This window comes from Metarhizium robertsii (genome assembly GCF_000187425.2).
Source record: "Metarhizium robertsii ARSEF 23 chromosome Unknown MAA_Scf_12, whole genome shotgun sequence".
Lineage (NCBI taxonomy): Eukaryota > Fungi > Ascomycota > Sordariomycetes > Hypocreales > Clavicipitaceae > Metarhizium > Metarhizium robertsii.
Genome location: NW_011942152.1, coordinates 513,370 through 531,083, shown reverse-complemented (window position 1 = coordinate 531,083; position 17,714 = coordinate 513,370). Strand labels below are relative to the sequence as shown.

The following is a 17,714-nucleotide window of genomic DNA, read 5'->3' as shown; positions in this document are numbered from 1 at the left end:
GAAATCTCTGCAAAAACCGAAAATCTTCTCCTGCGATACCCTGTCATGGCGCCATCCCCCAGCGCTTTTGATGAATCTTGCGACACGCCGGTTGCGTGTCCCCAATATTAATACATGACGCGATCTATGTATGTCACAAATCTGAGGGAAACAAACAACCGCACAGTATCCCCACAAACATAGAAGCACCTGGCATGGTTCTGGATTGGCGATACTACTACCTTTGACTGTGGGTACATGATGGAACTTCAGAAATGCTCAATGGCTGACGACTCCCCAAGTAGTCAACTGCTTCATACTAACTCGGACCACTGCACGTAGACGTGGCTTTGTAAACCCTACAAACCAGTATATACACAATTCTGCCTTGCCATTTCCTCTGAATAGTGCTTGCTGATCCTAAAGAGATCCGGGAGGAAGCCAGCAGAGAGGGTGTGTGGGATGCCACCGTTCGGTTGGTGACCGACTTTGAGCGTGCACAGCCTCAGAAAGTGGAAAAGGGGGATCGGAGGAAGCGGAAGGTGGGTAGCGCGTAGCATGGTGTCTAATATAGTCTCGCTTGTTTGTGTCGACTGCTATCAGAGAACGAGTATTTTGTGAGTTGTGACGGTGGCTTTGGGTCATAGCGGTGTTTGAGCAGAGTAGGCCGTTAGGAGTGTTTCCGACGAGACCAGTGGCATTCAGCCGGAGATGGCTGGCGAAAAGGAGTAGCTTTTGGTCTCTGACAGACTGGATTTCTCGCATAATGCATGATACGGTCAGGCTAATAGTGCTCGTATACGGAAGTGTATGGGCACCGATGCTTTGTGGTTTCAGGCTGCCGCTCCAGCAGTTGTGTGGTGTGGGAGTCGTCCGGCTTGTGTGCCATTCTTGGTAACCTCCGTGCCTGGGTCTGATACTAAGTACGTATTGTGATAGATAACTTTCATGTGAGAGAAGCTAGTTCACACGCGTCTTGCGATAAGTATATCGACGTCCATAGTGTCATGAGCTTGTCAGTCTTGGGGGAGATGCGTATGGAGCTTGAGGTACCTAGTAGGCAGGCTTCTGTAGAATCACGTTATCCTGATCCTGATTGAAACCTGGCAAGTATAGATGGTGCCTCAGATAGGTAGATATGGGCCATGAAAGGGCATTTTAGTTACTCGATCATCGATCCACGACGATGGAGCTGCGCATTGCTATAACGCTGGAGCAAAAACATCCAGTAAAAGCGACTGTTGGCCGAATAGTTCCAGTATACGGCTCACAAACGTGCCATTTTGGCTCCTTGACAATGGGCTCTTGAGAGAGAAACTACGGATCCATGTTGTGTTACGCTCAACATGAAGGCAGCCAGCAAAATAGGGGAACCAGCATATTGTTAAGAAACTATAATCCGTAGAGCTACAAGTGAGCAGATCTCACGCTTTCCCCATTTTTGTCTTCTACATTTCGAGAATTCGACCACTATTGCGGTGAAAATACTTGGAAGAGTCTACATAACCTAGAGCCAACATTGAACTGCGTTCTCACCTTAGCGGCAGAATACTCTCGCGGTCCCGGACTGACTTATTCTTTGCAAACTTGCTGAGATCTACTGGAAACTAGAGGCTCTTAATTCGCTATTCAAAAGGCGTGGGATCCGACGAAAGCTGAATGCTTGGCGTGCACTCACGCATAGTCCGCAGCAGCGTAATGACTGTGGCTTCCAAGAATGAGCGACTTGATCTTGAAAATCTTTAGAATCCCACCGCTTGTCAGCCTCATAGCCCCCTACAATTGAGTTACTCTTGCCATCAAGTGCGTACTTTTCGACTTTTCGGGATCCAAAGTGGTTGGCGGGATGACAACGATTGTTGGCATCGCTTTCAATTGCAATTGATAACATGTGTGACACCATATTTCAGGAGCCATTGAATAGCATCTCGAGTTACTTTCTGGTCCGAGTCCTCGCCACCGTAGTAGGGGCAACTACTGCGAAGGTTCCTAGACCAGCCGATAACAGACTCTTCGGAACCCATCTCAAGGAGACAGATATACAAGTTTGCCAATGACAAAGATATCAATGAAAGAGATGTCGTTCTATTCACCAGGTTATTCCTGTACCATTTTGCTCACGCCATCTAGCATCAAGCCAAAGGAGAAGTCGATGAAATACGTCATCCAAATGCCAAATGCTCTTAGATGCCCCATGCTTGGGCATGATGTAACACGTGTAGGATCAAGAACTTAAGGCAACATTGAGCGCCAGGAAATGGCCATGGCAACCCGTGATTTATGTCCCTTCTCACGGGCCGGGCCCCCTCTAGTTACTACGTCTTATATATGCATCCCTGGAAAGGACGAACTTGTAAAAAGGCCATCAAAGCGGACACAAATAAATCGCCCGATTCTTGCAAAAAATGTACTATACCGTAGGGACGTGCTTTGATGGCATGTCTTCAGCATACAGGAGCTCCTGCCGGTTTCTTTCTCGTCATGACGTCGACCACCGCTCCCGCAACCTCGTATGGGCGTGCAGATACTTGTATATTCTTATATTGAACATGAGCCACAGGGCGACCTAAACTAACATGTCACTGAGATGCCCACTTCCAGGGAGACAATACTGTTGCACATAAGATTTGGTGGCCGAAAAGCCAGGAGACGCCTATAAGTTGTAACATATAGACGTCGAGCTTAGTGCTGCTGGGCTTGATGAGCCATTGCAGCTCAATCGGATTGGCGTCATGCGAATAAAAGACTCGCGGCGAATACACTCTATTCATGCATTATTAAACTTGGATCGATATAAATTGTTCTTTCGCTTTGGAAAGACCACTAATTGGGGTGCTTGAGCACCCACTGGGAACTGCTGAATGGAATAAAGTAGTATCTTGGAGCCTGCAGGCAAGGCCGAGTCCAACTTAGTAAGTGATAGATAGTTCCTTCTCTCATTCTTACCACAGCTCGCTCCAGGGCTGCTACTGATACGCGAGCTTAAAAGGCTAATATAATATTAAGTATACAACTAGTGATCGAACGAAAACGTTTACAGAGCCCTGTGATACGATTGGAGGATTCGATTAGCACTCACCATATTTGGGTAGTACTACATACGTGGAAACTAGATACATGATGTGCTGTATGTCGGAAGCAGTACTTTTTTTATTCCGGCCGCTTGTTGGAATGCTTGGGTGTGAAGAGATGCGCGGAAGCACATCAACCTGTGACGTCTAAACTCTGCAATGTCACACCGGAATGTACAGTATAAACCATGCTGGAGCTGAATAGAGCAAGTAAAAGTCCACAAGTTACCGCTTATCAGTAGATATCTGGCCATGCTCTCTGAAGCTTAGGATTGTTCTCATCCAACAAAGTCACTCGGTTGATGGAAATCGAAGGCATGTGCAGAGGAGTATAAACTAAGACTTATCTACATGACGCTGCAGCAATGAGTTGGGGGCTGAGTTTAGGCTCCCACGTCAGGTACAAATGCGAATGCCATCTACGGAAAAATTTATAGTCTCATGACACGACATTTTGCCCCCGCATATTGTATGCAGCTTCGATCCATCTCTGCGGACTCGGTGAGTTCTACGAATGTCGGTAAGCAGGGCGGTATAAAGTCTGAAGCCTCTGTCTAATACTACTCTGCAGTGATGGGCTTATACCACCATTATGGCTGGGAATAATTGTCCAGAGGGGTAGGGGTAGTGCTCTTCGTTTTCCCGTCTTCGGTAGGTAGAAGCAGCTGGTGTCGACTTTTACTAATATAGAAGCCGATTCAATGATGGCAACGGAGCCATCTCATGGTTAATGGGGTTTGTCTGGGCATCTTGCATGCTTTGTAGTATCTAGTTCCCGAGGGTCAGCGCATGCGAGTCATTGCGAACAATTACACGAGGCACATCATCAAGGGAACCGACGTGCATTCGCAGTCAGCCCAGAAAGTGCCAGGGCTTGTTTTGCCGTTCCATTTTCGACGTACGAAGCTTCCCCCCCGTGGAGTCACGGAGCCCAATATTGCGTTGGATAACAAGACAGGCATGACATCTGCTCCATGTGTTGTCGATGCCCAGCATATTGCCGAGAATGGGGAGAGGATCCCGAGATATTGTATGTTTACATGTTGGGTCTTACCGCTGTATAGAAAGCGATCTCTGATACAGGGGGTACCACTAGACAATAACACATCAGTCAAGTAGCGGCTCGCATTCCAGACAAATTGCGTGTCAACGGGTCAAGTTGGTTCCAGGACGAGGTGGGACCAGAAGGCGAGGAAGGCGAGGAAGGCGATTGTTCGTATGTTGTCAGAAGCCCATAGAAGAGGACAGATAAGCAGCAACGTCAGAAATAATTAAATGCTCTGCTTGCCGCTCCATTCTGCGGTTTTGGCGGGTTGAATTCAAGGCATGGCATGAAAGAAACCTTGGCGAGTTGAAGGCACGGCAATCGAGGCGGTGAGCGGTTTGGCGATGCCATTTTAAGCAGAACACCCGCAAAAGCTGGACCCGGGTTCCACAGGCAGGTGCATGCGTGCTTAGTATTGGGTGCAGGGCTGCAGCTGGTTGGCTCGAGTGGCAGCTGGGCAGATGTCCTGGTGGTCGGCTTCAGAACGTGGCTTTTCCTGTTGTCCCGCTATAATGGTCAGCCCCACATTAACGTGGTTTCAATGTTCTTGTTTTGTTGTAGTTCCCGATGGCTGACGGCCCGCCATGCTCGGGTGGATGGACGACGGAGAAAAGCGGACAGGAAGCAGATCAAGAGCGTGTACGGTATTGTAGATGCGCGTACGTGAACATGCGATGTGCTAGTCCATTGCCTGAAGTAGATGGATGTACATGCTCAAGCGCGGCTGCCGTGCATGGCTGCCCAGTGATGCATGTATCGGTACCTCACCAGAGATGACGATCCGTTCATCCACCTTGACCCATTCAGGATTGATTTAGTTCCTCCGTACAATCGTGATTAATAGAACTTTGGAAGGCAGCTTATCAGGCGGCCAGATTACCAGACTCAACATCCACCAGCAAGTGCCAGCGTTCCTCCAGCTGCAAGGGCCTGGCGAGCTTGAATCGCGCATGAAACCATGTGGCCCGTGGGACTAGAAAAAGGACGGACGCCTAACATTATGATGAAATGGCTGAGAAATTCTGCCCTTCAAGTATTACGCCAGAGCGGCAATCGACAAACAAGATTAGAGCTGAGATAAGGGCTAGGCAGGGTATTTGCACAATTATGATACACAAATCAAATACATTCCACAATGTTTTTTTTTTTTTTTGTCTGTTTCCAACCGAGGGGCCAGGGAAGCCAGTGTCTCAGGACGCGAAACTCAAAATAGCCTTGCCAAAATGTTGCGGTCCAGAGGGGGAAAAAAACCGCCAACTGCGAGACCTAAATTGGGGGCGTCATCGTCATCAAGCATGATTGGGAGCAGCCAAGACCACTGCAAGGATGGCATGAGGATGCGCGAGGGTCAAGGGAGATAGAGTCCTCCTTGTGCCAGATGTCCTCAACTTTTCAATGCGCCTCGAACATGTCCTGAGTGGATGCCTTCCTTCTCAGCTGCCGTCCTCGGGGGGCATTGTGTGGCAGACATATGTCATGCTCGGCATCCTCGACTTCAGGAGACGGTACGAGCTGAGTTCAGGTTGGCCAATGGGTTTCACGCTGCGCATGTCCCTGTTTGAGGATGGTGGCATGCAAGATTGCCATCCATCCATACCCCAAAGAATTGATGGACATCTGGATGACGGGCGGATAACAATCGATAAGCTGCCTGTACTCTTTCCCGTAAGGGCTGCTAGAGTCACAAGACTTCTCATCACGCAGTTCCATGCCAGATGAAGGGGGGGTTGGTTGTCCAGTGGGTAAGGATGCGTGACCGGGTCGCAATGTGGTCAAGATTCGTGAGTATATTTTTCAATTGATGAGACTTGCGATATGGACCAGCCGACGAGGTCTGGTGACGGTAAGGCCCAACGTCCATTTACCCCCCCGCTAACACCTCCTGCTCCCTGCCTGTGTGCCCCACCAACCCACCCCCAGCCATCTTTTCTGCCAGACAACCAAACAATGAACGCCACCGACACCAAAAATTGGGCAAACCGGCTGGTGCATGACCGAGTAGGAGTATGTCAAGTACGGAGTATGTATCTCGGTTCATTCATCACCACGCTCGACTTGCAGCTGCGCGCCATGATTGCCGCGACATTAAGCGAGACGTTGTCTTTGAGGGACGGCTGTAGGGAAAAATTTTTTTTGCATTAATTTTTTTGGGCTGTCTACTCCATACTCCGTGCTGCATGAGCTTACCAACCTGACTTTGCATCCGACTCCCCTTTTGCCTCACCTCGCCTCATCAACACATCTTGCATCCTGCAGAAAGGGGGCCGTCTGCATACGTAGTACCGGACATATGCACTGCACCCTGCACAAGCACACACACACACACACACACCCACTCACTGGTGCTGAAAGTTTGTGGCGCATCTGCGTTTTATTCTATCCAGGTTCAGCCTTCAAAGGGTCTGGTTGTGCAGTGAGCGACCTGCGTCTGGCATGTGTCGTCTTGCGTCTTGCAGCAGCTTGTTCCGCCCGTGTTGAAAGCTGGTTTTAATTTAATTACTACACCCAACCATTCAACCGCCTCCCTCACCCTCACGCATTCATTGCATTCGTGACGGGATCCGTTGGCGTCCCCTTTGGCGCCCTGTTTGGTACAACATTGGCAGCAGTTCACTCCAAGTGGCCTCGGGTCGGTCGATCTGAGCCACGAGACCCCGGCTTCATTGGTTCCTCTTGCGCATCACTTGTCACCCATCACCGCTCCTCTCACAAGGGTTGGCGTGCATGCGTGCTCCAAGGACCTTTTTCTAAATTTGATTATTTTGATTTCATCTTCTACTTTTAGTCCTCCTTCCCCTTCCACTCCACCAAATCGATCAAGACTCTCGACCCGTCGTCGTTCCGTCTCTCTCGCAATCGTAGAAAGGCGGAATCAGCATATGAGTTTCGTCGTTGAGAGGCGGCTAGTAGAGAGGCGTTGTAAAGCTCCGCTCTAGTCTGGTCCGTCTCTCCCTCACCACGACGGAACCTCGCATTCCTCCCGTGTCAGTCTGACGTCCGAGATAATTTCGAGCGCAAGCTGGACGACGCCCAACTACCTATACATCTACTCCGCACAGCGCACATAGGGCCCCCTCACACCCAGGCAATTTCGAAAAGCCAACCGAGCCAGCCTCCGGTGCCACAAGGCAAATATTGTGTCGAGCGGATTGGGAGCCTGCCATCGGATTAAACTCCCGTGGCCCCGGTCAAGTGTTATCTTATCCATAACCCAATTAGCTATTAGCTTCCAGGTCCCTTGCCCCGAGTTACCTCATAGGACCCTGAGCGTTTTCTGACCTTTTACCTTCCTCTCTACCCCTTTTCACCTCTGTACCTGCTCTTGAGTTTAAGCAGGCATTCGTGCGAAGCTTGCTTTGCGGAAATCTTAACACACCATCTCCTTAGGTATCAGTTCGAACCCCGATTGCAGCCTCGTAACGGCAAAACGATACCGGCTTAGAACAGAGTCATACTTCCTCGTATGCTCTTGGCACAGCCATCAACGACTAGAACCAGCAGACTGCCGAGCCCATCATATTGCGACTCTCAGAAGGAATAGCTTCCATGATTCTGTCGTCGATTTGCACCTTTGAAGGCTTCAACTTGCACAATGGCTGCGGCCGAAGTTTTGGCGTTCACAGAAAGCTGGAGAGAAAGCGGACAAGGCTGGTTCGGAACAGCAGAGACCTTGAGGACTGGCTGGGATAAGAGGTCATTGCAGCTTCAATTGACGCGTATTTCCGTTGCATGGATCAACAGTAGGAGCTCTCATTTGGTATGGCTTGGCTCCGCCGAATTGTTGCCCTACGACACTGGGTCTGGCTCTAACACTTTTGGTTGTCTGCAGGCTTCAAATCCATCACGACCACCAAGCGGCAGGCCACTCTTGGTATCAGACTTTTGGTCTAGGCGGTCTAATAGGTTGCCAAACGATACTCCACCCCCCGATTCTTCATTTGATGTATGCGATCCTACCGACACATGCTGCTTTGCTCGCCAACGGAACCCGTCCTGCGTGAATCGTCTTCTTCTACAGAAACCAGGCGAAGATGCAGAGAAACCGCACAGGTCTGAAAATGATCTATTCTCGGACCCAGTCCTGGGTGTCACCGTGGACTTCGACTCCCGGCATGGCATAATTGAGGCTGCTAAAAAGAAGAAGAATGCCGCCCAGAAAGCCGCGGCAGCTGCAAAGGCGTTTGACGATAATAACGGTGGTGATAAAAACGGGGACGGCGAGGAAAATAACAACGGCGGTGGGGATCAAGGCGGTGGGGATCCCGGAAGTGGCAGCGCTGGCGGTGCCGGTGATGGCTCTGGGGGCGGTAATGGAGACGAGGACAAGGACAAGGACAAGGACAAGGACGGGACTGGCGATGCGAAGGAGGATGACCCTTGGGATGACTTCATGCCAGCCAAATCCAAGAAGAAAAAAGGCAAGAAGGGTGCCGATGCGGAAGCAGAAGCGGCACCAGCGGTTCCCACTGCAGATGTTGGAGGAGACGCCTTCCACGAAATAAAACTTGGCGACGATTCTGGAGGCAAATTAGACATGAACTTTGGTTCTACCGATACTAAAGACAGTTTCGGGGCATGGGGCACAAAATGGAACACGGGCGGCAGTGGCGGCGGCAGTGGCAGTAACTGGGATTGGTCTGCGACAGGCGGTGGCGACGCCGGAGCTGGGACAGATCCCAAAAAGGACGAGCTTGACTCTAATCCATGGAATACCAAAGGCTCAAAAGCGAAGAATGGCAAAACTACGTTTTCGTTTGGATCCCTGGATAAACCCGAAACCGAAACGGAAGACCAAGGTTCCGCTGGGCCCAAAGAAGACGACTTCGGGTTTACAACTGCCGTCTCTGGAAAAAAAGGCAAGAAGAAGAAGGGAACCAGCATCTGGGGCGCAGATACTGTTGAAGATTCGAAGGATACAGTTGTCGAGAACACAGATGCCGGTACGGCGGGGGACCCCTGGGGCTGGACGTCAACCAAGAAGAAGGGGAAGAAGGAAGAGCCTGAGCTAGAACCTGAACCGGAACCAGAACAAAATATCCCGCCGCCACCAGTTGATGATTGGATGGCCCCTACGTCGAAAAGCAAGAAGAAGAAGAAAGGAGCTGTTGCTGTTGAAGAGCCAGTTGAACCACCCAAATCAGATCCTGAACCCCTTAAGGAGGAGGCTGATGATATCTGGGACACTTGGGGTACTGGGAAGAAGGATAAGAAGAAGAAAGGCGAGGAACCACCAGCTCCACCACCTGAGCCGGAACCTGCGCCTGTCGATGACTTCTGGGGCGCCGCGACCACAAAAAAGAGCAAGAAGAAGGGTAAAGCAGCCGCCGAACCAGAGCCAGAGCCGGAACCTGTCAAAGAACCGGAACCGGAACCTGAACCTGAGCCTGTGAAGAAGGATGAAGATAGCTGGGGTATCGCGTCGACCAAGTCTGGCAAAAAGGACAAGAAGAAGAAGAAAGCATCCATGTGGGATGATCCCGAGCCAGCTGCCGCGCCAGCCGTGCCTGAGTCCCCTCCAGAAGAGCCCCCAAAAGAGAACAAGGAAGAGGCTGACGATATCTGGGGCATGGCTAGCAACTCAAAGAAGAAGAAAAAGAAGAACAAGGATCTAGACCCAGAACCTGAACCAGAGCCCGAACCTGAAGCTGAAACCCAGCCTATACCTGAACCTGAGCCAGAGGAAAAGGAACCAGAAGATATTTGGGGCACAGTCAATTCGTCAAAGAAGGACAAGAAGAAGAAAAAGAAGGGGGTGGTCGAGGAGGTCGTTGTACCAGAACCAGAACCAGAGTCTCAGCTGGAGCCGGAGCCAGAGCCGGAGCCAGAAAAGAAGTCAGAGGATGATCTTTGGGCCGGCCTCTCGAAAAAAGAACAGAAAAAGAAGAAGAAAGGTGCTGTCGAGGAGACGAAGGAGGCGGTAGCTCCCACAGAGCCAGAACAGTCCGTTGACGATGGATGGGGCTCTTGGGGTGCAAGTTCCAAAAAAGACAAGAAGAAGGAAGGCCTCAAAGAAGAGCCGACGAAAGATGACGTCTGGGGCTTTGGAAGTAGCTCTAAGAAAGACAAGAAGAAGAAGAAGGGTGCCTCTGACTTGATTGAACTGGACGACCCGGATAAAACGGCCTCTAGTGAAGAACCCCTAAAAGATACTGTGGAAGCTACTGGCGATGATGATTTCTTTAGCTCTTGGGGAACTGGCAAGAAAGACAAGAAGACGAAAGGATCCGATGACTCATCCTTAAAGCCCGACAGCATCGAGGAACCCGTTGACAACCTTTGGGGTGCTGTCACTAAAAAGGACAAGAAAAAGAAGGACAAGACGAAAGACGACCCCGTGGAAGTAAAGGAAGACACAACTGGTGAGACAGTCCAACCCGATGCAGTAGAGGAGATCAAGGACAGCAAGGTTGATGATGACGGCGACTGGGCCTGGCCATCATCTACTAAAAAGAAATCAAAATCGAGCAAGGATACCTTAGCTGATCCACCCCCTCCCGCGCCCACTCCCCCCTGTATGGACCTTACTGAACCAGAAGATCGAACAGGACAAGCCGATGCCGATCCGTGGGATGACCTGACTACGTCTAAATCGAAGTCTAAATCCAAAGATAAGGAAGCAGAGAAGGAAAAAGGAAAGTCGAAGACTGAAAAGGAACCGAAGCTGAGCGAGAAGGAACTCAAGAAACTCGAGAAGGAAAAGAAGAAGGCCGAGAAAGCTGAAAAGGAACGACTGGAGCAAGAAGCTAAGGAAGCTGCCGAGCGAGAAGCTGAAGAACTTGCTGCTAGGGAGGCGGAAGAAAAGGCAAGACTCGAAGAGGAAGAAAGCGCCCGAATTGCTGCAGAAGAAGCTGCAAAAGAAGCTGCAATTGTCCAAGAGGAGGAAGAGCTTGCGGCTCTAGAGGAGAAGAAAGCAAAGAAGGGCAAGCTCAATAAGAAGGACACAGAGAAGTATAATCGCTTAAAAGAGAGTGTTGATAAGCGAGCAGACGGAAAGGCTGCCGAGGAGGCCGAGGAACAGGCAGCACGGGCAGCAGAGGAGCAGGCAGCAAAGGAGGCAGAGGAACAAGCTGCAAAGGAGGCAGAGGAACAAGCTGCAAAGGAGGCAGAGGAACAAGCTGCAAAGGAGGCAGAGGAACAAGCTGCAAAAGAGGCTGAAGAACAAGCTGCACGAGAGGCAGAGGAGAAAGCCGCCCGAGAAGCCGAGGAAGCCGCTAAGAAGTCTTCTAAGAAGAGCTCCAAGTCGAAGGAGAAGGAGAAGGAGAAAGACAAGAAAAAGGACAAGAAATCGTCAAAAGAGAAAGAGCCAGAGAAGGCACCAGAGCCGGAGCCGGAGCCGGAGCTAGACGCCGTGCCTGAACCGGTACCTGAGCCAGAACCCGAGTTGAAACCAGAGGAAGTGGAAGAGCTGCTTGCTCCAAAGGTAACAAATGATGCATTCAGTTTTTGGGGGGTAGGCGGGTCCAAGAAATCCAAGAAAGGTTCGTTGCCAATGTGGCGCTACCCCAGCTTTCCCCAATCCCTTCACCTAATCTCTCGGAGTGAGCCGAAATTAGCTTCGTTGCTTACTCATCTCTTAGTTCTGGAAGATGCTGTCAATGACAAGGACACGACACCATTACCCCAGGCGGCTGAGGCTGTCTCAAAGGGGGTCTCGTCACGAAAAGCTGTTGGGGGAAGGATTGCAGACAAGCTGAAGACTTTTGAGGCTGCACCGGAAGAGCCCCTGGCAGACCCTATTCCTCCTCCACCCGCGCCACCAACTCCTCCAAAAGAAGAGAAGAAGAGCTCCAAGTCCAAGAAGAAATCCAAGGAGATAGAAGAGACTGAACATGAGAGTTCGTCTTCAAAGAAGAGCCATAAGTCTTCTGAATTACCTGGAAGCTTCCCAGCTGACGATGACGAAGATGACATAGTTGCAATCGTTGACATGGCACCAAAAGACAAGCCAAAGAAGAGCAAGAAGAGCAAGACAAAGGACGAAGCGCTACCTCCGCCTCCGCCTGTTCCTGATGCTCCGTTGACCCCTCCACCTGAACCGAAATCATCTAAAAGAGACCGACCTAAGATCAATGGCGACGGTGCTTCGTGGGCAAAGTGGAGCACGACGCCAGCGACAGCGCGAAAGGAGGAAAGAAAAGAAGATAGAAAGACATCTTCGTCTTCGAAGTCCAAGTCTGACAAACCATCTAAGCGTTCTTCTGACAAAACCTCATCCAAGGATTCCGGCTCGGACAAGGCAGATCGTGCAGAGAAGTCAGACAAAGCAGCTAGTAAGGTCCGCATGTCTGCCATGTTCAGCACGCCACCTATCTCGAGATCCATGTCCACTCGAGATAAAGAGAGGCGTGGAGGCACCAGCGGAAGGTCATCCTCACGCAGGCATTCCATGGATGTCCATGGTCTGGCTTCGCCCCCGCCAGAGAATTTACCTGATATGTCGTCAAAGGCTGCCAAAGTCCTGGGCATTGACAAGTCAGGCGGCAAGAAGAAGTCTCGAAGACGCCCTGAGGGCGATGATTTCGTAATGGCGGGAGCTCTTGACGCTGATCCTAGTGCGGCAAAGCGCGACAAGCGCAGATCCAGGAGATTCCCGGAAGACGACGTTGTCATGGTTGACTCCGGTATTCCATCAGAACCCCCATTGAAGCGCGGCGCGTCGGCATCCAAAAAATCAGGGTTTGCTAGTCTCTTTGGCGGATTAATGACTCCAAAATCAGCGAGGTTGGATGCCAACGCTGAGGCTGAAGCAACAACGGGCGAAACAGACCGCGACACTCGTAGCTCAGCCCGAAGGTCGCGACGTAGCGATCGAGAACAAAATGACAAAGCAAGTGACGAATCCCGGCGCGAAAGACGACGAAGGCGTGAGGAAGACAGCGAGGCTCGTAAAGGCGACGACAAAGAAGCTAGAAGAGCTGAACGTCGCGCCGCACGCCGTGAAGCAGAAGAGCAGCGTGCCCAGGAAGAGCGAGAGGCCGAGAGAGCCGAGAGGACTGAGCGGCGTCGTTTGCGCAAAGAAAGGGAAGCCGCTGCCCTCGCTGTGGAGAGAGATGCCAACGAGGCACGCCGGGGTTCTAAACAAGACCGCCGCCGCTCTCAACATATTGATGTAACCGCAGAAGACGACCCTGAGCGTCAACGTAGACGAGAACGCCGTGCTGCCCGCGCCGCTGCAGAAGGTCTCGATGGCCACAAGAGGAAGAGCAGTCGACGACGCACTGAACCCTCCGGCGACGAGCAGATATATCCGCACAAGGACCGCAGACGAGAAAGCAAAAAAGGCACAGCCTGGCCACATTCTGGGACGTCCTCGTGGGTCAAGGACCACTCGGACGCGCCGCCACCACCCGAGGACGGCGACCCAACCGATGAAGATAAAGTCAGACGTGAAGCCCGGCGAGCCCGACACAGGGCCAAACTAGGTGATATGACGGCAGATGAGATAGACGACCAGCGTCGACGTCGCGCAAGACGTGAAGGACGAGAGCGAGAAAGACGTGTTGCTGGCTCAGAAGGCAGTGACGAGCGGCAAGAGAGCAGAAGGAACTCAGTTTTAGTTGACCCTGCTCCTCGAACAAGCTGGTGGAGGAAGTTAACTGGATAAAACTTTGGGTTGCAAAGCATTTGTTTCTGAGCAAGCAAGCACCGTTTGATTGTTTCTTTATTTTATTTTATTCCCTTTCTTCCCTCGTTGTGCCGATTATCGGAAGAGGAGATTACGGGGTGCCTACGTCCACAACAGAAAAGTCATGTTGATTGCATGTGTAAGTTGCTAGCAAGCCCGCTCGCATCGTTCAGGGGTTGATCCCAGCTGGATCTGGGATTTTCAGCTGCCCATCTTGCATTGGAATACATGGCTGCGTTTTCTTGGTTGCTGGGAGCATTTTCACATGATACCCGCCTTGGTAAGAGACGGAATTGCCACAGGCAAGATGTCGATTGTAATAATTGCAGACGGCAACTTACATAGTGGTCTGCCATATTGGTCATGTACAGTTCCGCAGACTACAGCCGCTCTGGTCTGAGTTTGATGTTTGGTTAACAGCTTGCGTCCCACGATGCGCATACCCCCCGACAGTGATTTTTGCGAAGAACGCAGCTATAAAAACAGATGGCGGATATATAGAAATAAAAACCACGAGGTTTCTCTCTCACAAATGATGCGTAGCATGTACCTACATTCCCGAGGCCTATGTGCATGGTTTCTACCGGAATGTACGGAGTAGGTGCCATTCTTGTTCTTGGGGTGAGAGGATGATGGCATGTTCAGTTGACCAAGCCGCGGTGGTGCTTGACGCTATGGGAAAAAAAGAGAGGGGCGTCAATTACATAACTGCATCTAAGTACTTATGTACCAAGTAAGTACGGAGTACCTGCCTAGTAGGAAAGTAAATTGCTCTGTTAGCAGTTCCTGGGAGTTGTGACAATATCAGTCGTTGTCACAGGAGGGACTGGCCACAGCATGATGCATGACTCTGTAGACAAGTCGCGGACTTGGTCGTTGGTACGAGCTGATTAGATAAGTCGCTGCAGGTGGGTGCCTACTTTAGGTTGCGACTGGTATTGGTACCCTCGCGTCCCACTTGATATCTTAAGTACCTAAGTACATACAGCCATGCCAGAGCTGACTGCTGTCGTGTCGCCTCAGTATGGAGTACCAAGTATAGACTACTCACCTACCAATATACGCCTGCTGAATATGCCATTCACCCCGTACCACTCGACCTGACCCAGTACAATGCATGCGGCCAGTGACGTATCAAAGAACAAAACCAGGCCCAGCTTCGACCGCAGGTCATAGCCCAGTCTCTTTACGCCCTCCTGTAATCCTTGGTGAAAGGGCTGGACGTGCGCATCGCATCGCAAAACGACAAGAGCCTCGCCATGGCTGTCTCAGGAAAGCAGTCAAGATGGGGCTCGTTCCTATCTCAGGCCGTTGCAGGAGTTGAATCAAGGCTGGATAACATCTTGGCTGATCCTGAGGAGGCCCGGGCCCAAGACGCATCTGCTACTTCTGCCGCCTCCCCTGCCGGCTCTGCATCTGTCGAACCGACAACCACAATACAGCAACAGTCTTCAAAACAATTAGCACTACCTGCTAAGCCAAGTCCCGGTGAGCTTGACTACTGACGGGGAAATTATACTCTGGCATCTGTATCTGAGCTGACTAGTCCCGTGCCAGGCAACTCACGGTCTTCCTCTACCAACCGGACCAATGATCGATTACAAGCAAGATTGGCTCAGGCCATGTCTGGCAAGGGCACACCCAGCCGTCCTGCGAGCAGAGGTGCGGCGTCTCCTCGAAGTTCAGTCGACCAAGTTAGCCGAACTTCCATGGAACGACCATCGACGGATGTACGAATTGAAGCAAAGGCAGAGGATGGCGCGGCTTTTTTAGAATCTACTGCGGAAGCACCACCTTCAGTCGCTGAATCGTCAGGATGTGCATCAGAAACGGCTGGGCCCGCTTCCACCGAACCACCCGTCCGTGATGTCGACCAAAACGAAGCCCTTGATAATGGGGAATCGCGACCCAACGAAGACTTGTCTCAGCTTTCTGGGCAACTGGAACCCGCCGAAGATAGCACCCCAATTCCGACGGCATCCGCATCATCCGATAGCGCAGAACTTACAAGACAATTAGAAGAGTCCAAAGCTAGACATCAAGAGGAGATCCAGGAATACATCGAAAGAATTGATTCAATTCAATCCAAGCTCCAATACTTGTCAAAATCCGCCGCAGATGCAGCCAAAACGTCGGCATTATCGGCACCGGCAGGTAGTAATGAACGGAAACTCGCTGAAAAGGATGAAAAGATTGCTTTGCTCATGGAAGAGGGACAGAAGCTGTCAACAAATGAGCACAAACTTAGAACTACAACCAAGAAGTTGCGTGCTCAGATAGGAGAGACTGATAAGAAAGTAGAGGAGTTGAAAAAAACCCGAGACAAAGCGTTGTCTGATGCAGAGACTCTCCGTGCTCGCCTAAACGGTTCCGAAGAGACTGAAAGACGTCGGGAGGAGGCTAAACGTGCTACCGCTGCACTGCAAAAGGAGGTTGATGCATTGAAGAAGGACAATGCAAAGAAAGACGAGGCTTACCGGCGACTGGAGCAAGAATGGAAACATAAAACAGAACAGGCTGAATCCACACAGCGAGAAGCCATGAACAAGACACTGGCCACAGAGCGCCAAAAGCAAAAGATTCTGGAAGACACCAACTCGAACATTCGTGCCGAAAAGGATGCAGCCGTGGAGAAGGCTCGTCAGGAAGAGATCGAATGGCGTGAAAAGCTCGACCGTGCCGTTGAGCGCGGCCGTAAAACTGAAGACGAGCTTAAGCTCGAGCTGCAATCAATGGAAGGCAAGTTGGAAGCTATGAGAACGGCGGCAGAAGAAGCGTCGTCAGGGTCTGGGGGAGAGGCCCAGGTAAAAATTTTCAGACAAATCGAGACTCTTCAATCTCAATATGCATCTGCCAGAGAAAACTGGCAGGGTATTGAGGCATCTCTTCTTGCCAAGGCGGCAAACCTGGAAAGGGAGAGGGATGAGGCACAACGTCGAGAATCAGAAATGAGAAAGAAAGCAAGGGATGCCGTAAGTTTAATATGCAACAGACCGCATCTACAAATCTGTTCATACTGACTTTCTAAAAGGCCGTCCGATCAAGACATCTTGAGGAGGAGCTACAAGATGTACAACCGTCTCTCAGTTCAGTTCGTCTGGAATTGAAAGCATGCCGCAACGAGTTGACGACATTGCAGGTTTTGTACAAAGATTCACAAGCTGCCTTGGAAGAAAATCGAATGGAGCTAGAAAAGGCGACGCAGAATATTATTGAGAGAGAAGACTTTGTCGAAGCAGAACGACGCCAATGGGTAGATGAGGTTGCCGGAGCAACGTCTAAGAGTCAACAAAGCCAACCTGACTCACCACTTCTCTCAGCCCAGAGAGCGTATAGTTCCGATATGATGGGCCTCGGCATCCTGGGAAAATCGCGGAGATCTCAGGCGCCTGGCAGTATACCAGATAGTATAGCAGAGATCAAGTCACCCATCAGACGTCTGTCGGGCCAGCCACCGCTCCGAATCAGGGAGTCATCATATGCTGGTTCCGCCCTGCTGCCTACGCCATTCTCGCCGTTCGAGCCGTCAAGCGAACCCCCACAACTCCCATCACCCCCTACCGCTGAGCGAGAAAACGGAGTGTGTGACACAATTCCTTCCTCGCCTCGTCAGGTGGCACAGGATATGGTCTCCGTGTCAACAGTAGCTGCAGGGCCTTCAGTTCAGTTAGTTGAGAGAATGAGTGCTGCCATCCGAAGACTGGAGGCAGAGAAGGTCACGGCAAAGGAAGAAATGGCGAGGGTTTGTAGTCAGAGAGATGAGGCCAGAGCCGACATGGTCAGTCTCATGAAGGAGCTAGAGGAGACAAAAGCCGTCGCGGCCAAGGTATCACAGCTGGAAGATGAAGTGTCGCATATCGACTCAAGATATCAAACAACACTGGAGATGCTTGGTGAAAAAAGCGAGCTTGTGGAAGAGCTGAGAGCTGATGTTGAGGATGTCAAGGCTATGTACCGTGAGCTGGTTGAGCGAACGGTGAAATGATGCGTCAAA

At 50.9% G+C, this 17,714-nt stretch overlaps 2 protein-coding genes across 2 annotated transcripts; both read left to right on the top strand.

Moving 5' to 3' along the window:
- Positions 1-7,687: 7,687 nt before the first annotated feature.
- MAA_00223 (uncharacterized protein) lies at positions 7,688-13,699 on the top strand (the record flags this gene model as incomplete). Its single annotated transcript, XM_007818221.2, has 2 exons — positions 7,688-11,573; positions 11,673-13,699. The coding sequence occupies 2 exons, from the start codon at positions 7,688-7,690 to the stop codon at positions 13,697-13,699; spliced, it is 5,913 nt and encodes a 1,970-aa protein (XP_007816412.2).
- A 1,280-nt stretch (positions 13,700-14,979) lies between these two features.
- MAA_00222 (M protein repeat protein) lies at positions 14,980-17,705 on the top strand (the record flags this gene model as incomplete). Its single annotated transcript, XM_007818220.1, has 3 exons — positions 14,980-15,208; positions 15,278-16,692; positions 16,752-17,705. 3 exons carry the CDS (start codon positions 14,980-14,982, stop codon positions 17,703-17,705), a joined length of 2,598 nt encoding a protein of 865 aa, XP_007816411.1.
- Between the last annotated feature and the right edge of the window lie 9 nt (positions 17,706-17,714).